This window comes from Melospiza georgiana, chromosome Z (genome assembly GCF_028018845.1).
Source record: "Melospiza georgiana isolate bMelGeo1 chromosome Z, bMelGeo1.pri, whole genome shotgun sequence".
NCBI lineage: Eukaryota > Metazoa > Chordata > Aves > Passeriformes > Passerellidae > Melospiza > Melospiza georgiana.
This window is the reverse complement of record NC_080465.1, coordinates 296,210-321,006: the sequence shown is the minus strand read 5'-3', so window position 1 is coordinate 321,006 and position 24,797 is coordinate 296,210. Positions and strand designations below refer to the sequence as shown.

The window sequence follows — 24,797 nt, the reverse complement described above, 5'->3', positions numbered from 1 at the left end:
GTGCTCCAAGAACTGCCCCTTTTCCACAGCAGAAATTTCCTCCGAAAACACAGTTTGAAGCAGAGGCTATTAATCTGTAGGAATCAGTGTTTGTATTGGAAGCCTATTGTGTGGTCAGCTGTGTGAGGCAGGTGTGAGCCCCTGGACAGGAGATGCAGGAGCTGGGAGTTTGAGGATGTGTCTCCTACTCATGAGAGGCATGTTCTGGGCCAGGAGAAGAGAGACTGTCTGCATGAGGAAATGAGAAGTCTCCAGAAAGAAATATGTGTTCATTTGTTTCTGTGAGCAAATATGGCACTGGTGCACTTCAGATGAGAAAAAGTCATCTGTCTCTTATGACCTCAGTAGGTTTGGGATAAGGCTCTGCAGTGACTGTAGAGTAAGCTGGGAAGTTTAAATATCACTTCCTCAATTACTACATAAGAAGACTAAAAGCTGCACTCTTGTACTGACTTGATGTCCCTCCAGCCGCAGTTGCATTAAATCCTGTCAGTCTTGGGAGCTTTACCCCACCAACAGTTTGTCACAAGTAACTGCTGGTTGAACATGGGATGTCTTACTCATGTGGACAGGTGTGCACAGACTCCATGGTGGGACACACAATGCCCAGGTGGGAGAAGGCCTGCTTGCTTTGTCTGTTAAAGGTGTGGGCACAGGGTGTTGGTGCGGCTCCATCTTTTTCTCTTACCAGCCTTCTTCAGTGTGAAGGAGCCATCTCAGCTCAGGCTAGCTTGTCTTTGATTCTTGCACATTTACTAAAGTCAGGAAAAATAATGCCAGGCGGCAATGAGGAGCCTGGTCCTGGTAAGGTAAGCAGGGCTGTTGGGAGCCACGTGTCCCCTGGGGCATGCACCATGACAAATCATGATGCCCTCAAGAATTAACTTGCTAAGTGTGGAAGGAGACTTCCTTCTCCTCCTGTGTCTTCTCTTCCTTGGTGCCATTTTTGGCTGATTCAGCTGGATTCAAGTCAGGCTAAACAGCTGCAGACATTATTTGGAAATGGTGTAGGCTACAAAGCATTTGCCAGCAAAATGTCCCATCCGTTGTGCCCGAGGACCGAGCTGCCACATTCCCAGACATCTGAGATTGACTGACAAGATTTTATTCTCTGCCTTTAATGGATGACTGTAATGTGGATGTGGTGTAGAAGCAAAGCAGTGCAATGGAAATTAAGTGAGAAATTATCTGTCTTCTGTCAGTTAGGCATTCATTTGCATCGTCTCTGGTGTCAGAAAGAAGACCTGACATCATCTCTTCTGGGGATGTGTGTCTGTATTTCAACCTTCCCACAATCACAAAGTGGGGAAAGCAGACCCTGCTAGTGTGCTAAAGCCCCAGACCAGGCATAGATGAAGCCTGCAGTCCAGCTGAAAAGCTGGTATTGCAGAATAGCTGAGATGCTGAGATTTGTGTGTCTCAGCTTGCAGAGTTTATCACACAGGAGGTGAGCACAGGAGACTTTTCCATCTCTCAATGATGCTGCCACCTTGGCAGAAAGGGCAGGACCTGGCCCTCTTCTGGCGCTGCTGTACCAGTGCCAGGTGAGCCATGGCCAGTCCATGATGGGCTCTGGGAGTCACTGAGGACTGGGGCACTAGAGGAATGCCTCAGACAGTGCTGATGTGGCAGGATGCTCCCTCAGTCATGCAGATGCTTTCCTGCTCATGTTCCCACACCTGCATTGGGATATAATTGAAGATAGCCTCCATATCAGCAGCAATGTGCATGTATCACGCTGCCAAAATGTCTAATTTCCAGGCTTTACAATATTTGTAGGCTATGTTACTATGGCATGTGACATTATATCTTCTGCTATGAGGTAAGTTATTGTGTAATTCCTGGAGGTGGCTGCACATTACAGTGTCATTATGAAGGTTGAAGTTATAGAAAAGGCTCAAGTCAGGATGAAGCATGGAGTGGAATGTTTTCACCTGATCCAGCTGCAATATTTCTGCTGCCTAGCTCAAATATTTTAATCCCGCAATATACTTCTTGTGACCTTTTACACCAATTTGGGATGAAACCATATTGCAAAACTTACTTTCTCTGAGTCAGTTGTTTACCTTTCATCCCACCTGCATTACCAAGCTGGTAAGTCTGGAGCAAAGAAGGTAAAATGGTGCCTGCCCTGGTGTGCCACGGGGCTGCTTCTGCTCAGGTTGGGAGTACATAGGCACAAAGGCATGGAGTGATGTTGTGTGTGGATGCATCCCCTGTGCTGTTCGTCTGCTCCATGGCCCTTGTCCACTCTGTGCTTCACATCTGCCACATGTCCCTTGTCTGCTCTGTGACCCTCCTCTAGCCTGCCCCTTTGTGTACTCAGTGCCCTGCATTCTCTCTGTGGTGTTCATCCACCTTTTGCCACTCACCTGTACTCTGTGCAGGGTGCAAGGGGGCTTTGAGAGGATTGCAGCAGCCCCACCAACCAGGCTTAAGGAGAGACAGTGTGGTATGGGCAGCTGCAGCAACCAGACAGAACAGCAGTGTGTTCTCAGCCCCATTTCTGGCAGCACTGGTGCTGAGGCTCTGCACATGGCCAAGTGCGGCTTGCTGATCTTGATATCAGTGTTATCACTGATAGATACCACAGTGCAGCTTCCTGATGCTAGGTCCACCTGGGATCCTAAGAGTCTGCAGGCTAGTGGCTGGTGGAGAGGGGAGATGACTCTACAGGGGCAGCTGAGAGGCAAGGGGCAAATCCCTCATTGCAATTAATTGCAATGCCATCTTATATTCAGATGAATTGGGCAATTGTCCTCCTGTATAAAGAAATGAATCTCTCCCAATGCAGTTCCAATATGGTTGCTCTGTGGCACCACCTACCTTTGTTGTATTAAAGTTAAATACCTTTGTGTACAAAAGTTTAAAGTGCATAGCCAAAACCTATGTGCTTGCAGTAATTGCGGATGTAAATCTTTTTGTCATCCTGCAAAGACTAGGTGAGGTATTTCATAAATATGTCAGAAGCAGCATTAAAATTTTATGGCAGGCAGCACGGGTCGAGAATACTACAGTGACTTCTCAGCAAGGTACGTCCACCTTAACCCACAACTCATTAGTCATTGATGGGATTTCTGTGCCTCACAGCTTCTTGGAAATGCAGTAGTGTTACAAAAATCTGCATGTTACTGTTTTCTTACAATATGACAGCCCACTCAGAGCTGTTAAAATACTACATCTTTGACCAGTTTGGCTAATGTAAAGATAAAATAAGGGAGAAAGACTGGCCAAACTGTGTAGTCACATAATTATATTCAAATGCATTAGAAGTTAATTGGCAGTCTTGATGGGACTTGGAACTTTGGAGAGATGCTCTCTGAATGTAAGAGAATGTTTATTCTCAACTGTAATAAACTTCTCCTTGCCTGATGTGCAGTAGCAATTAGCCAAAGTAGGGGCTAATTTCATTTTGAAATCACATGGGTGAAAATTTAGGAGATGGCTGCACCTCAGCCACTCTGTGAAGGGTTAATCAATGACTTCAAGATGGGACAGACATGGGCTGGATGTGCTTTTGGTGAGTGTGAGTGTATGAGGGATCAGAGATGATTATAAGTGATCTATTGATCCACTTACAGCAGATTTGCCAGTGGATTTACAAGCCTGCATGTGTAAGGAGCATGTACATGTCTGTGTGTCCATGTTGGCAAGTCTTGTTAGTGTGTGTGTGTCTGTCTGTCCTTATATGTGGGGTGTGTTTCTGTGTGTGCACCCCTGCTGCTGCAGCCCCTGACATCCCAGGAAAAGCATGCCTGGTCCCCTTGCCAATGGCACTGTATGCAATACCCCCCCTGCTATGGGAGCAGACCCTGGCTTTTGCGCCCAGCGTTTCTCCAGGGGGCATCCAGCTGGATTGCTGTGATAGTGTCTGTAGGTAAATGAACATGAAGTGTATAGTTTTGTATATTTATTTATGTAAATGTATATATTGTAGCTTCTTGGGGGAAAAGTGTGTTATTCCTCATGTTTTTAGGAGAGAAAATAGTTCTTACAAACAAAAGAATTCCTCTGTTTGTTCAGATTTGTTTAAGGAGGATGTTGCAGATGCTCAGCAGCCAAAGTAGAGTCTGGCTTGTACTACTGGCCCCTGTAATTAACAATTATTGCCACATTTTCTGGCAGTTATTCCTACAGGCAGAATGCTGTCTAATTATTAATACAGATTAGTGGCACTGCCTAGGATCCTGTGAATGCCAGTGTCTCAGGGCTGGCCTGATGGTTGCAGCACATCACAGCTCCAGACACTCTGTCTTGGCTAAAGGTGGATGAAATATTTGATGTAGTTTTGTCGTGTTGTGTTGAAAGAACATGGGTAAAGGGCTTACTGCTCTAAGGACTCACTGTTTGTCAGGGTTTTTTTCATGTAAGATCAACATGTGAAGGTTTTGTCCTCTCTAAGAAAAGTTTTTCTTGAAAAACATCTGTGAGGGCGGTTCGTCTGCTGAAATCTATTCTTTTCAATGCCATCATTGGAATAAAAAAGGCTGATGGTGGGATATTAATTGTATAGAAAGCATTTCCACTTCTCCATTATAATACTTTTTTCACTTCTTTCCTGTGAGAATAAATAGATTGCTCAATACAATGCCAGGTAAATGCAGGTTCAATCAGAGCAGCTTCCCATTTTGATGCAGAGGACCTCAGGTGTGTTGAAAAACATCTCCCTTTTTCTGAATCTACTCACTAAAGAGGTTTTCCAAAATGACATTTTTCAGCCCCCTTTGGAAACATTTCTTTTTACTAGAGGTTCTTTCCACCACGACCCATGCTAGCCCAAGTACCATGTGAGCTCAGGGGATTCCATCATGTGCCACTCCGCTCGGAGTGAAGGTGTGTCTCTTTGGGGTGGCGTTTGCATTGCTTGCAGGAATGGGCACAAGAGGGGCATCTGAAAGGGGTGTATTGGCCCCCCAGGCTGCCACAGCCTTCTGGGGGATCTGGCTGCAGCATCCATTGACAAATTCTGGATGTGTCATTCATTCTGGCATAGTTTCTGGTAACACAATCTTGAGAACATTCTCCAAGCCTGCCCTTCAAAGATTCATCTATGAATCCCACCAGCTTGTCCTGAGTGTTAGTTGGTTATGACCCTGAGTATCTTCATTGAAACAAATTGCACGGATCATGGAAGGCTTTTGCTAGATACAGGGTATTTTTCTGCTCAGCTTCTTCCCGGCGGCGGGGGGAGGACGCTATTTCGGAAATACCTGCTTTGTTACAGTAGGAGCGTAGTTTGACATTTTGCCCCATTTTTTGGCACTTCTGCAGCATGTATACTGCTCGGTGTAGAGCAGGCAAGCGTGCCTGCTCTGCAGAGCTGAAAGCAGGGTGATCCATTTCCTTCCTCCAGTGGGACTTCTGCCCAAAGAGCAGGTGAGGGACCAGAACACCTGGCAGATGACTGGTGGCTGGCCTGTGGCATGCCCTGCGTTGCTACTCCCCCAGGTTAAATGCAGCTGATATTCTTGGATTAGAGCAATGTATATCTCTGATCCTGCTATTTCCTAATGAAAGTTGAAGTTAGAAGAAAGTCCAAGATTCAATCAAAACAAAAACCAACAATAAAAATTACTGTGGTCTTTTCTTCAAAGGTAAAGTTCTTTCTTCCTTTCAAAGGTATGGTGAGTTTACCACTGGACTTTTGGCTAAGTTTTCTTTTTTTTTTAGCCTCACTGACCTCAGTTTGAAATTTAGTATTTAGTATTTCTCTGATTTTAAAAGGAAAATATTTGTTTGGAAAACAAATTATTAAAAAAAAAAAAAACCAAACCCAAATCCATGACTCTCACTGAAATATTTTGTCTGAATTGTCAAAAATATGTTCGTGATGGGAAATTACATTTTTTACATGCAGTGTGGAGTATCAACTGAAAGGTTTTTCCCAGCTCTCCTGTTCATGGGGAAAACTTCTAATGGAGTGACTCCTGTGAACTTCAGAGGCAGCAGCTTCCCACATAGGACTGCAAACCTCATTCTCTCTCACCCTGAACCACTACAATAGCTTGATGTGGAGAGAAAAGTTTATTTTACTGAGGGAAAACCATGCTGTTGTTCTCTGCTGAAAGCCCAGACCCTTTTCCTGGTCTGTACAGTTGTTTGTCCCTCTGACTTCATGTGGGATGTTGCCTGAGCTGCTGGATCATGAAACTCTGGGGTGGTGTTGGCCCAGGGTGACAAGAAGCTTCTGCTTTGATTTATACCCTCCAGCTCAGGCAGTGACTGGCCCTGTGGCCAGCAGAACTTTGGTGTAACAGATTTCCAGGCTGTATTTGGATAGCTGCTGTCTCACAGAGTCAGCCAGGGATGTGTGGGTGTGAACACATGGCTCAGTGCAGTGCTAATGTCTGCTCCCCATGCATCCAAGCATGTCTTTGCTTACCAGGGTAATGACGGTTATTGGAATTCGCTGAAGAAATTTATGACCCATGTGATTACTTCCTCAAAATAAAACTATAGAAAACAAATAGAAGTCATGAGAATGTTAATTTTGAAAAGGAACAGTAAGATCCCTCAGCAGAAGGGAAAGGTAGAGGCACCAGGAGTATAGACATACAAGGAGATGGGTTTGTCTGCAGAAAACCAACCTAGGGACAAATACAGCAGATAGTTTTTAAACTTATCCCAAAACCACAGAAGGAATGTTGAAGATATTGCTGCTCTGGCCTAACTCCACATTTTGTCCCCGACCTTCTGTTCTTGTCTCTTAAACAGTTGTGTTTATTGAATACCATTTCTCCTGGTTTCTGTTCATTTCTTGCCAGATGGAAGGGCTGAGTAACACATTGTCCTAAATTTTGATTAATGAAAAGGCCCAGCAGTGGATGCTAGTGGGGAAACCAGAGGCTGCAGCAGCTCTGGCTGGAGGGATGGCATGGCTGCCTGGGAGCCATCACATGGCTGTGGCAGGGAGCAGAGTCCATTGCATTCCTTCATGTTATAGCACCTGCAGTTGCATAACCCGCATTACTAGTAACTGTTACATGGAGAACAAACTTCTACCCCCATGTTCCTGATGGCTTCTCCATGTCCCAAATGCTTGCGCAGAAACCTGGCATCTGAGAAAACTCAGCAAAAAGTGTCCAAACCTGTGTCTGTCTGCATGTAGCTGGTTCTGTCTTGCTTTGAAGGACAGGTGCCTGCCAAGAAAGATGGGAAACTCCCTTGGAATGGAAAATATTACCTCCTACTGTTCAAGTTATTATGACTTTGAAATGATGGAGCTGTCAGGCAAATATAAGGGAAAAGAAATAACAGTTTTTTAGACCCTGCCCCAGCCCCGAGCACAGTCCCAGTCCCGTTCCCATTCCCATTCCCAGTCCCATTCCCAGTCCCATTCCCTGTCCCATTCCCAGTCCCATTCCCTGTCCCATTCCGAGTCCGATTCCCATTCCCTGTCCCATTCCCAGTCCCATTCCCATTCCCAGTCCCAGTCCCAGTCCCAGTCCCAGTCCCAGTCCCAGTCCCATTCGCATTCCCAGTCCCGTTCCCATTCCCATTCCCAGTCCCTTTCCCATTCCCATTCCCAGTCCCATTCCCAGTGCCATTCCCAGTCCCAGTGCCAGTCCCGTTCCCGTTCCCATTCCCATTCCCATTCCCAGTCCCAGTCCCATTCCCATTCGCAGTCCCAGTCCCATTCCCAGTCCCATTCCCATTCCCAATCCCATTCCCATTCCCAGTCCCATTCCCATTCCCAGTCCCAGTCCCATTCCTGTTCCCATTCCCATTCCCATTCCCCTTTCCTGTCCCATTCCCAGTCCCATTCCCATTCCCAGTCCCAGTCCCATTCCCATTCCTGTTCCCATTCCCGTTCCCATTCCCAGTCCCATTCCCAGTCCCTTTCCCATTCCCAGTCCCAGTCCCATTCCCATTCCCATTCCCATTCCTGTTCCTATTCCCATTCCCAGTCCCATTCCCAGTCCCATTCCCATTCCCAGTCCCAGTCCCATTCCCAGTCCCGTTCCCATTCCCAGTCCCATTCCTGTTCCCATTCCCGTTCCCATTCCCAGTCCCATTCCCAGTCCCATTCCCATTCCCATTCCCATTCCCATTCCCATTCCCATTCCCATTCCCAGTCCCATTCCCATTCCCATTCCCAGTCCCATTCCCATTCCCAGTCCCATTCCCATTCCCATTCCTGTTCCCATTCCCGTTCCCATTCCCAGTCCCATTCCCAATCCCATTCCCATTCCCAGTCCCATTCCCAGTCCCAGTCCCATTCCTGTTCCCATTCCCATTCCCATTCCCCTTTCCTGTCCCATTCCCATTCCCATTCCCATTCCCATTCCCTGTCCCATTCCCATTCCCATTCCCAGTCCCATTCCCATTCCCAGTCCCATTCCCATTCCCATTCCTGTTCCCATTCCCGTTCCCATTCCCAGTCCCATTCCCAGTCCCTTTCCCATTCCCAGTCCCAGTCCCATTCCCATTCCCATTCCTGTTCCCATTCCCGTTCCCATTCCCAGTCCCATTCCCAGTCCCTTTCCCATTCCCAGTCCCAGTCCCATTCCCATTCCCATTCCCATTCCTGTTCCTATTCCCATTCCCAGTCCCATTCCCAGTCCCATTCCCATTCCCAGTCCCAGTCCCATTCCCAGTCCCATTCCCATTCCCAGTCCCATTCCCATTCCCATTCCTGTTCCCATTCCCGTTCCCATTCCCAGTCCCATTCCCAGTCCCTTTCCCATTCCCAGTCCCAGTCCCATTCCCATTCCCATTCCCATTCCCATTCCTGTTCCTATTCCCATTCCCATTCCCATTCCCATTCCCATTCCCATTCCCATTCCCATTCCCATTCCCATTCCCAGTCCCATTCCCAGTCCCATTCCCATTCCCAGTCCTATTCCCATTCCCATTCCCATTCCCATTCCCTGTCGCATTCCCATTCCCAGTCCCATTCCCATTCCCATTCCCAGTTTCCGCCTCTCTCGGCCCTTTCCCCCCCGGTGCAGTTCCGGCCACGGCCAGCAGGGGCGCCGGTGGCTCCCGGCCGGCAGGGGGCACCGTGATTCCCCCGCTCCTGCAGGGGGCGCTGTGGCGCCAGCTCGGCCGCCTCTCCCTCATGGGGTAATGGCGGGTGAGCCGGCGGCAGAGAGAGGAAAGGGGCTTCCAGAGACGGAGCTTCCCGAAATGGGGCTTCCTTGACAAATGCATGGGGAGCAGCCGGTCTTAGTGCCTGACTGGGTGGTGAAATGCACTGTAGCAGGAACCTCAGGCTGGAACAGCAGGGGCAAGCATATCTGGGGTGGCAAAACAAAGTGTAGCAATAACTCGGAAGCCATGCCAGAAGCTGTGGGGGTGTCGGCGGACACAGGCTGTTGGGTAAAGTGTAGCACAAAGCCCAAAGCAGTGGCAGGAAACAGCGGGACTGGGCAGTGGCAGCCAGGCTCCTTCTGGAGGGGGGACGGGTTGGAGTCCCAGATTTTCCCCGGAGGCACCTGAGCAGATGGGAAGGATTGTTTCCACTGTTGAAAAAGTCCCACTTCAATGGCCGCTTCTACAAGCAAAGGCTTACCAAAGAAGGAAGGAGAAGCAGTGAAGAACAGAACCCTGCAGTGGTGGCAAATTCTCCCCACTGCTGCCACAGCAGCAGCCTGGCACCAAGACCATGACCGTCCCTGCTCTGATGCCGAGAGTGCGCGACACAGCTAAGGCCGGGCCCAGTCCCTCACCCCCAGCCAAAATCTTGCAATATCTGTGCACTTCCTGGGAGAAAGCCCGCCAGCTTAGAGGTGGTAGCAAACTGCACCCTTCCCCCTCTTCCTCCCCCAAGCCACATCTTTTGTCTCTTAAGTATTGTAGTTATCATCTCAGAGGAAACAAATGGGAGAAAATTCCCTCCGAGAAGGAAGAAAAAAGGAAAAGTCCTAGCCTCCAACATTCCTGTTGCACTGTACTGGCTCTGGAGCTTTTGATTGATGAGGTCTTTTGAGACTTATGTGTTATACTTAGAAATGGCATATGAAGCTCCTTTGCAGACTATTTGCTCAAATTCTGCATTTCAATCCAAAAGTACCACCAGCTGGACAACAACGTTTGACTAATCTGCTGTTTTCTGCTGGTGCTGTCATGCAGTCCCAGGACTCATGACTGCTGTGCTTCATAGGGCTGCAGCCAGATACTCTACATGTTGAATGATGTAGTGTAATGACAGTGGTCAGGCTTTTTCCATCCTGGGAAGTTTCCACACCTTGGCTGAACATGGCCTCTGTCTGAGCTGGTCATGCTTTGACATGCTTCTGCCTTTCTGCAGAGCAGGAAGTTTTTCCTTACCCTCCTGGCCCGTTCCCACTGCTGGTACATGATGTGCCTGCAGCAGCAGTTCTCTAAAGCCACAGGAGTATGAAAAACATGGTGATATTTTTTCATTCATCTCTTTGTTCTTGAAATTTTTATACTCATGCTTTTCAGCTTCTCTGCAAATCAGAAAGAAAACTTTCAGGAAGCTTACCTTAAAATCAAGAAGACTGGTAAAGATGAGTTGATGGTCCCCAGAGAAGGAATGCAGCAGAGTGGACAGTACTGTTTTGCAGCAGCCCATCCACCACCATCCGACTGTCTATCTCTGTCCCACTGTCTCAGGGTGGAATGCATCTCCTGGGGCTTGCCACTGGTTTGTAGCAGCAGTGTTATTTGGAATCAGTCTTTGTTCTTTCCCCTCCTTACCTCTACTTCTGGGGGCATGATGGAACGGTCTGACCCCTTTAGGGCTAAAGCCGTATGTGGAGTGTAGAGACAGGTTTGTGGCAAAGAGGTGAGCTAACTCTCACAGCAATCCTTTGTTTTGTATCTTTGTGTTTCATGGAGGTGAGAACTACAGAGGAGAAAGCTTACTTCATATTACATGAAGGAGGGATGTGTGTGATTCCCACCCTTTCCTCACGTAGTGACAGTCAGTGTGCACAGCATACTGCACGTGTGTGCGTCCTTGGATGGCTGATCCGTGGTGTTTGTTTTTGAATGGGGCGAGGGCTGTCTGCTAAGAAGTGCTGTCAAGAACTGTAGTTGATGGACGTTGGAATATCTGGTGAAATTTGTGAAGCAGTCATGCAATGTTCATTCATCTACCTTAGTTTCACTTAGGGCTGTACCATTTGTCTACCCAAGTCTTGTGGTGGTAATAACAGGGCTTGAAATTTTCTCCCCCACTTCTCTTTTTCCCCTCTTTTCTTCCATGTTTCTATGTTTCTTTCCTCTCATTTTCCTTCTTTCCCTCCTTCTCTCTCTCTCTCTCTCTCTCTCTTTTTCTTTTCCCCCTCCCCCCGCTCCAGCAAGGCTGATGGATATGCAGAGTATGTTAAGAAGCGAGCAATACTGTCACTGAGCTGATGGTGCTCAGTGACTCCTCGGGCTTCTGGCTGGTCTGTACTGCAGGAGCTTGACACCCTGACCACTGAGGCATAAAAAACAGAGAATTGGAAGCCTCAGCCTGACAGGCACTGGAGCATCCCCCAGAGAGGGTCCACGATGTGTGTCTGTGTGTGAGTGTGGGGAGGAGGGCAGTGGGGATGGTGGGGGAGGAGGGCAAGACAGGAGAGGATGAAACAATGAAATGTCAGCCCATTCCCACCCACAGCCCTGCTGCAGCAGTGATAAACGCTTGCAAAGTGCCGCTGCCCACTCCATGGCATGCACAGCATCAGCACGGAATGGACCACGTCTGTGCAGCTCCGGGAGAATAGGACAGGGGAGGGAGAGAGGGATGGAAAAAGGGAGGAAAGGATCAAGGGAAAGGAGAGTGCTGGGAGAGCTGAAAATGAGGCGTCATGTTGTCCAAGGGGAGAATGCTTCCCCTTGGGATGAAGCTCTTGCAGGCATAAAACAGCTCATAGTGAGCTTTGTTTCAAGCCTGGAGTGCTCCTGGTGCAGGAATGACAGGACAAGCTTTTCTGTGCACTCTGTGCAAAGAGCCCACAACAGCGATCTACATCTCCTGTCCTGTCCACTCTGTCCCTGGCTCTATGCACTGCACAGCGCTCAGGAAGGATGTAGCAGCAAGGCGCACTCCCATCTGCTTTTGTGTGTCACATCAATCAGGCAGCAACTGTTTTGCGCAACTAAACCAGAGCTAAACCTTTGAAAATCTCACTTTCCTGTGGAAAGGAAGAAATGCGACCCCTGGGGAAGGTGGTGTGTGATAGCCTTCTTGTAGAACAGGCACGCAGAGAATGAAAGGATTTTAGTGTGCCACACATTGGCAGGAGAATGTGACTGCGACTTCAGGCCTGGGAAACATTGTGACTCTCACAAGTGAAGTTCCCAGACAGACCTCTGCCTGTGTGCTTTGCAGGCTTGGGCAAATACCAGAAACACAGGCTGGGCCAGAGATGAGCAGGATGCCCAGGAGCTGTAGAAGCAGGGAAAAATCAGGGAGGACTCTGGGTCAAACAACAGCCTCAAGTGCTTTGATGCAGAGGCAGAAAGGACCTAAGAGAGGCTGCTGTGTCCTGCAGGAGAGAGATGGATTGCTGTCTGGTGGAAGGCCATGGGGATGCTCTTGCCACTGGCTGCGGTATGTCGAGTGGCTGCAGTATGTTGAGCATCTCTTTGGGCATTGTCAACTTTGCTATGCCTTACTCTTTTAGAATGAGCACTCTGACAGAGGTAACCTTTAGGCACTGAAGTCATCCGTCAGCCATAGGGACAGGAGCAGAGAACTGTAGGTACTGTGTACTTCCCTGTGAAGAAAGGTTTGAAACAGCTCCATTTTTCCTGGCACAGGGTGAAGTACTGCCATTCCTTAGAGGCAATAAGGAAAACTCTGAGCTTGTGAAGAGATGTTGGCACAGCAAGGTGCGCTAAGTGTGGAAGCACTTGCTGCTGCATATTTTGGACCTTCTCTCTATGGAAGCTGTGTTGGGGGGAGAAAGAGCTCCTTGTAAGTGTCATGGGTCCAAAGGGCTGCAGAAAAGAAACAAGGAAGAGATGCTAAAAGAGACTTCCTGTAGCAGAAAAATGATGGGCTGATCTGGCCGTCAGCACACTCGGTCTGTTCATCTCATGATGCAGGCAGAGAGGCAGCTTGTTTTTCACTGAAGCAGAATCATGTGGAGATCAAGCCATCCTGGACCTTACCATATGTTTTGGTGACCAGAGCTTCATCCCCTCTTCCCTGGCACCAGTGTGCCAGCAAATGGCCTAAACCACGGCTACTGACTGGCCAGGAGACCCAGATGTGGTTTCCAGGCTGGATCTATAGATTGTACGGGACAAGGGTGCTTGAGCTGCTCAGGACACTGCCAGGGGTCCACGGCCTAGCTGGGGTTATGGCAGCTCCTGGATGTGGGGTCATGGCTATGCCAGTGCTGAGCACCAAAGCGGGCAAAGGTCATAGCAAGCATCTGCTGTGGCCTGTCAGCCCTCAAATCTTGCCTTAGGAAACATACCCTTTCTCCTGCTGTGCTGTGCTTTTATATATGTACATGTGGGAGAGGGAGAAGGGAAGGACGAACAAAGAGAGAGAGGAGGAAATCTGTAATTCAAGGAACATTTCCTAATAAAACAGCAGCAGTGTTGGCATTTGTATGGTGGAGGGGCCAGGTCAGAGCCTCATGGTGTAAGGCTCTGTTCTGAAGAGCTTGCAGCTGAAGTATGAAGCAGGTGACATATGAAGAGAACAAACAGATGGGAAGAATGGGAGCTGATGGGGAGATAAATAGCCATAATTTTTCAAGCCTTTTTTGTGCTTAGGTCTGGAGGGTTCAAATCTGTCTGAAACGAAAGCAAACATCCGTCTCCTTGGGTTACAGTGTTGGAGAAGTATCTGTGACCATGACAAGTTTTCCATGAAGGGTATCCAATATCTAGATCCAATATCTAGATGTCTGGTACATCTTCTCCTGCAGCAGAGACCATCTGGACAGCCCTGTCCTTGTATTGTGCTTCTCTCCTGAGTCCTGTAGGGCTGGAGAGGCAAAGGCCAGCCCCATCAGTGTGTCCCAGAGGCCTGGGTTGCAGCACAAAAAAGCCATGTAAAAGATGTTTGCACCCATTTACTTAATCCTTTATTCCATATTCCCCTTCCTCAAGGCAGAGTATCCACCAGTGCTTTTACTGTGGCTGTCAGTAGAGCAGAGCACACACTGGAGAGCCCTTTTACCTCAGAATGGTAACTGTCATCTCAAATCAAATGACCTTTTTTTCTGTCTTTGTCTCTTTAACTTAGGGAGCGAGTTTTCTGGGAGCCCATACAGCCACCCACAATATTCAACATACAATGACTCCTGGAGGTTTCCCAACCCTGGACTCCTGGGTAAGTGTTCACCGCTGTCTAGAGAGATCGTGCAAGGTGTGCAGTGTTTGTCCAGCCCTGGGATGGGCAGAATGTGTGTTCCAGCTTGTCCTCAGTCATGTTTACACCCAGAATGGGACTGCAGGTCCCCACTGGGATGCATGATTGCTCATGGTTCACTTTGCCAGCAAGATGGCCCAAATGTCTTTTCTTCCTGTTTCTGATAAAAATCCTTCCAGAGTCATAGGGCATTGCTGGAAAGCTGAATCACCGAGTTTTTTGAGGGTATGGGACCCTGTTCGGACAAAACTTGGGGTGCCAGTTTGCTTGCAGCGAATTGTAAGCTCCCCTGCTTCCTATGACATCGCTGCTGGCTTGTGTGTGTGCTTTGCATTTCTCCCTGATCTCATGTTGTGTTTGCTTCCCAGTTGTGTGTATGCCCACTCCATCTCTCCTCAGCAAGGGACCACTGGTACGGCCTCACTGATGCCAGCATGGTCCTTATGAGCAATGGGAGACAGAAGCCCCTGTAACTCCTGCAGGATCATGGCCCTCATGTGAAGGATAAACATAATCTATTTTACACCCCGTCAAAAGCTGGCCCACTTTGACCTTATATACATGTAGCATGCAGTAATTAGAATTTTTCCCTGCATAATTTGCATGGATGAGGTAAGTAAAATACCAATTAATTGTCATCTCTCAACACAGGAGTAGCATGCCTTAGAGATTTCCAGATTTATGGATGACAGGGCTGTTATATGTGACCTCCAGCAGCGAAATCATTTTGAATTTTTGTCATACTTTTTTCATCCAGTTTCTTTGTTTTAAGTAATTGAGTCCCCATGTAATTGAACCACCCAGGCTGTATTCATCATAGTTCTTGTCCTTAAACAAATCCTTTGGGAGCAATAGACAGCCTCTGCCTCTCATGCCATGGTGCTGGTATAATGCTGTTATTTGCTGTGCCACATTTAAGGGTTTGTTAGCGCTTCCATCATAAATCAACAGACAGATCTTCAGCTAATATGGATGGGCATAGCTGCACAAAGCCAGGGGAGTCCCCGTGCTTAAACCCACTGTTTCCATGGCCACAGCCAGTGGTGCTGGCAGAATTTTGGTTGAGCAGCATGGGGAAGATGCTTTTGCCAGAGGCAAGAGCACACACCATGCTTTCTTCATTTCTCATTTTGCAACTCCTTTCGAATCAGTAAAGCTGCTTCAGCAATGCTCTGCATCATGGATAGGCCTGGGAAGCCAGGTTTTGTGTAAAACAACAACAACAAAAAAAAACTTTAAAAAATCATTTCCTTCTGAAGTGTTAAAGAAATTGGCATGATAGTAAAAGTAAATGACAACCCAACTCTCATCCTGCTCTTCTGCATGAAGACAGGACTTCTGGAGAGGCTCCTGGGCTGTTTACTGTGTTCCTGCCTGGGGATATTCACCTCCATTAGAAGGGTGTGCACTCTTTCTGGAGCCATCCCAAAGCCATTCCTGAGCCACCCCACCAGTGTGGGCAGTGGCCCTTCCATTCTGTCAGCAGTAGGTTGGAGCCATGGCCTGCTCAGCTCTTTATTTGAGGCAATGGACCTGTACCAGCTCTGAGCATGCTGTCCACAGTGCTGGGCAGGGCCGGTCCCTGTGATGCCTTGAAGATGCTGACGATGGATAAGTCTGGGTCAGCAGAAGACTTTACACAGAGGCCAGTCATGAGACAACTGCTTGCTGCCAGGACCTTTTACCTGTGCCATATCCTTTTTTTCTACATTGATCCTCTTTTTCTCATTTCCTTTTTGGATCATGCATTTTGGGGGCAAATTCTGACTCATCTTTGACATATGAACAGTTATGGGCATAGTGTGCTTCTTACAGCAAAGCTTATTCTCTGGCTGGAGGGATTTCTTCAGCAGATTTCTTCATGCATTTACCCAGAAGCATGCTGTGAACATGTGTTTACAGGAGGCAAAGGCAAAAAGAATCAGAGGCTATAATATTTTTCGAGAAACTGTAGCTTTCTTGAAATTGAAGTGCTTCATGCTCTAATGTCAATGTGTTTTTTGGGTTTTTTTAAGGAAAATGTAAAATATATAATCTTGGCTTTCTTATTTTTGTCCTCTTCAATATACTTTGTTTCAGCATTTAAAAAAAAAAGAAGAAGTGTGAGTTTTTGTTCTGCAGTCCTAAAGATGAACTTACCATTTCAGTTCAGTCTGATCACAGAACTGGGGGGGCTGGAGTTTCCTGGAGAGGGAATCCCCTGTCTGACCATGGGTAGGTCCAAGTACCATGGTGTGATCTGATCAGGAATGTGTCTGCAATCAACTGCAGTCAATGGGTCAGATGTCTCTTGTGCCTTACAGAGATCCCTCTTATCCGCAGCTCTGCCTTTGACACTCGAAGCCTGATCCTACAATCCCTTCTCCCTAGTGCCTGCTAATCCCACTGGTAGTTTAGGGCAAGGAGGAGTCTGCGGCAGGGCCTTTAAACCTGCCCCAAGTCTCCCTGCACACTCCGAAGGTGCTGTGTGATGAGCCTGGGCACACTCAGTGGAGAATAGGTTAATTTGAACTATATCCAGGATGCTTCCACTCCTCTCAGGAGTATACGTGAGTGCATTTAGTAATTCTCTCCCGAGAACAAGCTCTGGCAGTATCAGCCTCAGAGCAGAAACCTTGACAAAATTAATCAGGACTGGTGCATTGCCTGACACAGTTTGTTTTACAAAGCCCTGCTCCTTTTCACTGAGATGAAAGTGTAATACTGTAAGCACTTAGCAGCACCTACGTTCAATTAATTCCCTGTGCTGAGAAGGAAGAATTGCACTACAGCAATCACACAAGTCTGAGACCTGTGAAAGAAGAGCTAAAAGCAAAAATGCCATGATTTGCAAGTGGAGGAAAGGATACTTGGATTGAAAAATTATATTTGGGTAGAGTAAAAAGAGAGAGATGAGAATAGTGAGAAAGCTTTGGTTTTTAGTCCCCAGTCTTTGTCCTGTGTGTGTGGAGTAGCAAGGAGGGGTGTGTGGTGGTGTCTTCGGGGGAAGGCAGAACCATGCTCATGCAGACACTGGGACTTGGTTGTCTGGCCCCAGCAGAACATCAGCTACTCACCATTACCCTGCTGTCTGCTCTGCCCTTGCTTTGATGCTTCTCACCTCTGCACCACACACCAAGCCCCTTCTGCCCCAGCTGTTGTGAAACCAGTGCAGATGGGGGAATGTCCTCCCTCCTCTCTGGGCAGTCCCAAATTCTGTGCCCCATGGCTCCTGGGGAAGAGCAGACAATCAAGCCATGGTCCTTTAGAATGGTCAACAGAAGCAAGGGCAGAAGAAGTCAGTTACCTGCTGTAGCTTTGCAATGTCTTCATGCTCTTGCATCCTGATCACCCTGGTGGCGCCCACACCTCTTTGGTGTCAGAGAGATGTTTGCTGTGGGGAATGACTCAGTCCCACCTCAATCACAGCAAGAGTGAAGGCAGTCCCCAAGTTCCTGGGGGAATGTGCTGGGAAGAGGACATAAACCCTGGCTACTTGTGTGGTCTGGCTCAGTGGCTGAAATGGGTATCTCCATCTCTTAGCCAGACAAAGAGTTCGGGGAAGGAACATCTTTTTCCTTTCTTTTTTCTGCATATTGTCCTGCAAATGACCTGCAAGCAGTACAGTGCAGGGATGCACACGGAGGCACATGCATGAGCCCATGAGAGGCAAATGTGCGTGTCTCGGGCTCTTGGCACATACAGGTGCACACCAGCATAGGATCAGCTCAACATGTGCATGGTAAGGACAGATAACAGCACCACTGTCTAATGAAGAAAAAAAGGTCAATTTTTGTTGGCTTGTAGCATTTGTCTCAATCCTGCTCACTGTGGGTTGTGTCTGATGCAGCGTCCCTGCTCACATGCAGATGCGGTCCCTGGCGCGGGCTGGGAAGGTTTGGCTGCACCATCACTGGGCCCTGTCTGCCCGTTCTGGCAAGGCATCGTGCACGGGCAGGCCTTGGAGCTTCTCAATTAGGATTAGATTCAATTCCTCTGTGGGATTCTGTGGAAAGATTAGAGAACAAGTAGGCACTAGAAATGACTGTGTCAAGAAGTAAATTGATGATAGTATGAATTAGAAAGGAAAAATGACAGAAGGATGGACTAGTCTGTTCTGGATGGGGGCATGGTGACAGGAAGAGTGAGTGATTTCATTTTTCACTTTAAATACAAGCTTATTTGATTGCACAGCTGAAAGGCAAACTGGCAAAATCTAACTTGAGAGAAATGTAAGGCCTTTGGAATGCATGGGAGAAATATTGGGTTTTTTGTAGCTGCATTGAGTCAGAACAGATGTAGAGGAAGAGGGAGTGTGAAAACAAAGGCTCTGACCGCCAAAAGACCCCAGTTACCCGAAAACTTTAGAAAGCACTGCATCCAGCTCTGGTGGGACCCAGACACTGCTCCATGAGTCAGAGTGAAATTGTTTGGATTCCTCCTGTGTGTTTCTCCTCCTGCCTGAGCTGAGCTGCCATGACTAGTGCTAGTGCTGATGCCAGTGGGGACTGGGATCTCTGATGAGCTCCATCACTGCCTGCTCCACACTGAGCTCCTGGTGCTGTGATGGGTGAGGACAGCATTCCACCAGCCTCTTCACTGGCCTGTGAGCTGTTTTACCTCCAGGTACTGCCTGCCATGATCCCCAGGGACATCAGTGCAGCTGGACTGGCCATGAGGGGACATGGGCCAACAAACTGGGCATCCCAAGAGGGCAGCTCCCAAAGAACATCCTCAAAACCCCAGATAGACATGGCATGCACATTTCAAGGTCTGATCAGCTGTTAACTTTTGCCTTTGCTCATTCAAGAGTAGCCAATTCAACCAGGGAAGTTTTCTCTGCTTTCAATGTCTTGAGTTTGGCTGGGATATGAAGTATACGACATTTTGTTTTAGGCTACCCATGAGAATGGTTTTCACTGTCCTTGTGAAGCTTTCCAGTATTCTCTAGGAAATATAGCTTGTGAGGCTGGGGCTCCTTAGCCCGATGTCAGTTACCTGAAAGAAGACTATCTGTCCAGCCCAGGATAGCAGTTGTGGTGCCCTCAACAGATAACACAAGACTACACTTGTGTAAACATAAGTGGAATGATGACCTGCTGAAGGGATCTGCTTTAACACCATTGATTATGGCTTAAAATATTTTTGCTTTTAGTAAATAAACCTAGGTCAGATTGGCTCCTGCCTAGGAGTTTGTACAAAGACATCTTTGCAAGTGTTTATCCTGGTCAGTGATTTCACAGACTCTCTTGAGTATTCTTGTGTACAGTAAAACTGTCTTTCTAGTCAGCTAGACCACACTCCTGAAGATTGCTTTAGTTTGTTTAAATACTTCACAGTGGGTTTGTCTGATTTTGGATGTCTGCATCAGTAAGGATGCAGCTGAGGACAATACAGACCCACACACTGTGTACGAGCTCCTGTTTTGCCACAGCACAGTGCAGGAGACGCATTCCAGCAGCCAAAGTCCTCTGTTTCTGACCTCTCAAGGTTCCAGAATCAGTGCCACATGCTGTGGTAGGATACTGATCATGACGAAGTTTTCTTCTCTGACCAACTGTGCTGAGCAGCACATTGCACATATTGGGCAAGAGCAAATGCTGCCTGTGCTCTGTTTTTTGGATGCATCAGGTTGTGCTCCCTTGGAAATGAAAAGCTGGAGGCTGGTGATGAAAGCTGAGCTGATCTCCTGATGTGCCACTCTGGACAAAAGCAGCCTAGAAGGAACAGCTGGACTTGCCTGTCAGATTGAGCCTGTTGGATCCAGGGCAGTGAGGTAGCCCTGCATTTTGCTAATGGTTATCAGCAACTTTCCCTGATTTTAGGGATTAGGGTAGCCTAAAATCCCTGTGTGATTCTTACTCTGTGCGTGGGCTTTTGAGCCAGCAGTCCTCAGGTAATCACTCAGGTAATTTTGGAGTGAACAGCAAAGTGTTCCTTGGGAGGCTGTACAATAAGAGGAGACAGCAGGAGGGTCTCCAGCCTCCCAGAGGGGAAGGCTTTTGGCTCAGTTCAGAGCATGTTACCAACAGCACCAGGCATGCCAGCTGGGTTCCCCTTGCAGCTCCAGAGGATGTGCAGGGCCATGGTGCTAGAACAACTGGGGCACTGCTACACTCAGGCCATGCCTAGGGGCTGGGCAACCACTGGACCTGTAGGGACAGTGTTTGCTAGTCTGGGATGGGAAGTGAACAACCAAAAAATGCACCTTTGGCTTCACTGCCATGGATGCTTTCCTAGGGGGCCTGCAGTCCCCACTGAGGTGGTGTCACGATCCGTCCTAGTGAACGGATGTTGTCATGGTTCGTAGGGGTGATCTCAGGGTGCAAAAACCAACACGGTACAAGGGGGTTTGCAGTGATAATCAAATCAAATGCACCTTTATTGAATGACCACAGCAAAATGCGATGGAGAGATTAAGGGAGAGAAAAAGATAGAGAGAGAGAGAGGAGAAAGAGGGGTTATAGCTACCAAACATAGAGATGAAGTCCTTTGGTCCAGTCCAGTCAAGGATCCGCCTGTTACGTTGGGGGAGATCTCAAAATCTCTAGCTAACTCAGAGGTTTTTATTATGATAATTCTGTTGAAAATTGTGAGGGGGGGAGGAGACAGATACAATAGGGAACAGATGTAACAGGTAGTCCATGTTCTCAGCAGTAAATGAGAGGCATTGTATTCTCGGTCCAGTGGTCACAACCTGCAGGCAAACATCTCGGTTTGGTCAGCTTGCCTCCCCACACACCTCCTCCTTCTCACATCTCCGTCTGTCTGTCACGGTGGTTGTAAAACAGGTGAGGGTCTTTGGTGGGAGACCACCCGAAACTCAGGAGAAGTCCAGCCAGGCTGAGAGCTGGGACAGCTTCCAGAGCTGCTGTTGTTGCAAACGGAGCACAGTGCTGCCTTCTTAGCATACAGCAAACACACCTGTGAAAACAACAGCTTAACACTGAGCTTTCAGCTCTCAGGGCCCGTGGCGTGTGACTTTTCTCCTTCAGAGCCAGCCAGAGATTCTAGACAGGGGGGGTCTTCTCTTCAGTGGTCCCCCAATGACAATCGTGAGGCAGATGAGGGAAAATTCGGACAGACTCTCACAGAAGTCACTGCTGCTGCAGCAAGTCACATCCAGGGCTGTGAAGACCTTTGACAGTGTCTGATAGACTGCTGTCCCATGTGTGTTGCAGGCAGGGAGCTTAGGATGGAAGGCAGCTCTCAGACAGGGCCACTCATGACAACAAACCCAGCAGCCCTTACTGCTCCGGAGCTGTTACTCACATTGGCTCATTGTTGCTCATTCAAACCTCCCTGACAGTCTCAGATGAATGTGGCTGAGTACGAGTCCTTCCAGAGGGGTTCTTCCACACTGTGATGTGCCTCACATCCCTTGCATGTGAAACTGGTGACTTGCAGACCAAACTGGTAGCACCCTGAAGAAAGAAAATTCCCTTCTGAGGATGGATTGGAGTTGCTGTCATTGCAGGTGTGCTTGGAAGGTTTCTTAAAACTGTTGCTGGCTGGAAAGATTGGTATCTCTCTGGATACCAAAGACTCTTCCTCATTAAAACAAATAGTCCAGGTTCCTGATGATCCTTGGGTAATCATCCTATCCACCAGTGCTTAGCCCTGCAGGACAGGCAATTTTCACCAATATTTTTCAGGCCTTTTCTTGGTAAACAAGTGCTTTCATTGAAATACTTTGAATACTTTGGGGGTCAACCTCCTCCTTCTAAAAGGAGGGGGAAAATTAAAAGAAGTCGGAGCATGGTAGTATGTTGGGGTTGGAATATCTTGATTTTCAGTTGTGAAAAGTAATTAACTTCTTTTCATGAAGTAAATGAAGTTGATGTTTTGAGTGAAGGAATGGAAGAAGGTATCGAATGGCAAGCAGCAATGCAGAGCAGCGGTAGCCTCCTTCTCATGCAGAATGAATGAATGAATGAATGAATGAATGCAGTTTCCATTCTATTTACCCAGCCTTTACTGAGGCTTTGGCTGGGTTGCTCTCTGCCACCCACTGTCAGAGCACTGCGGGCTGGCAGCTCTCCACCTTTGTGTTCCTCACGGTGGTCCCATGTCTCGCAGGCTCCCCCTACTACTACAGCGCCACCGCCCGCGGAGCAGCCGCGCCCGCTGCGGCCGCCGCCTACGACCGCCACTGACGGACGGCGTCCGGGACAGCCGCGACTGCCACTGCCATCCCGCCGCCACCGGGGCTGCCTCTCCGAAAGGGAAGCGACATGATCGTTGAAACTTTACTCTTAAAGCTTGTTGGACTGATTGTTGTACTCTTGAATCTGGTTGGGTCCTGAATCAAACAGAGAAACAGGAGCAAGTGGCACTCCTGAAGCTCTGTGTGGTCAAAAACGTGTGGTAGCTTCATGTTCTTTGCAGCCGGCTGGCTACTGCTTTAATCGCCTGCGGGTGCCATGGCTGTATCTGGGGATAAGCAAGAGGTGTGAGCAGCTCCCCCTGGGACAGCTCCCTCTTGCTGCACACTGAAACAGGCTGTGAGACTTAAGGCAATTTTCTTTTCTTCTTTTTCGTCTTCTTTTTCTTCTTCTTTTGTTTTTTCTTTTTTTTTTCCTTTTTTCTTTTTTTTCTTTTTTTTTTTTTTTTTGTGTGTGGCAAAGAAAAAAATCAGTCTGCTCAACTTTACGCAAGCACACCACTGTAAATATTTGCTTGTTTGTATTACTGTAAGAGTAGCTTAAGCATAAACAGCAACACTGTACAAGAATGAAGTCAAAACACATCCAAAAGTGTGTTTTGAAATTGGTGCACTGATTCAAAGAACTCAGTAAGCTTTAAGCAACTTTGAACCAGGTTAACACTCGTTGTGGCTGTATTTTGGGCTGATGTTGTTTCTATATAGAGCATCCTATTTGACAGTTGTGTGTGATCATGCTATATGCTGGTATCAAACACATGGGCAACTGAAAGACACAGGCAATTTTGTGATACTTTACTGCTTAATATTAATTTATGTTCATTTGTCATCATACTAAACACTGGAACAAATTTACTTGTTTCAAGTTAATTCCAGGAAGGAATTCCTAAATAACAGTTGACACCTTACATATATCTCTGCAGATTGTGTGCTAAATCCCAGTCATGAAAACCCCAAGGGGAAGGCAGAGAAATACTGTGGTTACGATTTTAGTTAAGTGCATACATTGAGTGGGGGGTACCAGGCATGAGGGCAGCTGCACTCACATTCCAAGCCAAGCAGAAAGGGAAATTTCTTGTTTCAGGGTGTCTGTACATTTCTGTGAAGGCATTGCAGATTCTGTAGTCCAGACATGCCTGAGGGGACTTTTGCCCTGCTAATTCTGTGTTTCTTCCCTCCTACTTGAATAGGAAGCACTAATAGTCACACGTTTCAACATGCACCTTGTGGGGGGCTAAATTAAGAGAGCAGATCAGCTACGAATGATCACTAAGCAGCTACACCAATCACTGCCTCTCCATGGAGCCAGGAGAGCTGCTGATCTCTCCCTGAAGCCTCCCCTAGCCCAGACCAAGGCACAGACAACCCCAGCCACATAAAGGTGATGGGCACGACCCCATCCCTTCCCTCCTGAAGGCAATGGAGAAGCCCCCTGGTCCTGCAGATGAAGACCTGGCTGTAGCCTCCTTACTCCCAGCCCAACCATCCTCATCCACCCAGAGCTGCCTGGGCTCTTGTGTTGGTGCTTGCCTGCAGAGGAAAGGCTGTTGTTGTCAAACTTGAGATGCACTCCTGTGGTGGAGCATTCAAGCAGGTATTCACCCCATTCCAGCTGTACAAACCTTTCTCTGGCAGCTGCTGAGTTAACACTATTCTCTCTTCCCTTCCCACCTCATCACTTGTGCTGCATATCTGTATCTGTAGTGGCTACTGATGTGCTGAGAGATTCTTTCTCCCACTCCAGTGGCACCTTCTCATGGTATGGAAACGCAGCCATCACTTCCAAATTTCCTGGGCAGATGTGTTCCAATCCTCAGCATGGAGACATCCAGTGACATTTCAGCATGATGTTCATAAACCCCATCAGGGAGTTTAGCCAGAGTCTTTTAAAATAACTCAGAAATAAGTTTTGTGATAAACTTAACAGTGAAATGAGTGCTACTTTTATTCTTCCGGCAATTAATTATTGATACACACCTGTTTTTAACAAAAGACAAATAACAATATGGAAAATTTATACAAGGAATCTTCTGAAGCCCTGATTTGGGTTCATAACTCTCTGCATACCCCATGATTGCTTTCACTCCTTGGACAATACTGGAAAGGCATTTTTGTCCCTGGGACCCTGTGCACGACCCTGGCCAAGGGGTGTGCGTTGTCTCCACTCCCAGCACATGCACCTTCTCTGTGAGCTCAGGAAGGGCTGTGTCTGCCCAGTGCCTTTGCTGAAAAGATGAGAAACAAGGGTTTGACCACCATTGCTGGTGATGTATCTGGAGCAGAGGTGTGCTGAGTTACACTAGCTGTTGTGACACCGTCAGGCTTGGCTAAAAAAGTGTGTGTGCCCAGTGAGGGAACTGCAGC

The 24,797-nt window shown here is 47.8% G+C and overlaps 1 protein-coding gene across 7 annotated transcripts in view; it reads left to right on the top strand.

Moving 5' to 3' along the window:
* The window catches only part of PAX5 (paired box 5), a 136,884-nt gene extending 114,459 nt beyond the window's left edge, over nt 1-22,425 (top strand). For all 7 annotated transcript variants that reach the window (XM_058043913.1, XM_058043912.1, XM_058043910.1 and 4 more), the window contains 2 exons: nt 14,165-14,251; nt 22,349-22,425. In XM_058043913.1, coding sequence (XP_057899896.1) covers nt 14,165-14,251; nt 22,349-22,425 — 164 coding nt within the window. The remainder of the gene's footprint in view (nt 1-14,164; nt 14,252-22,348) is intronic.
* The last annotated feature ends 2,372 nt before the right edge of the window (nt 22,426-24,797 follow it).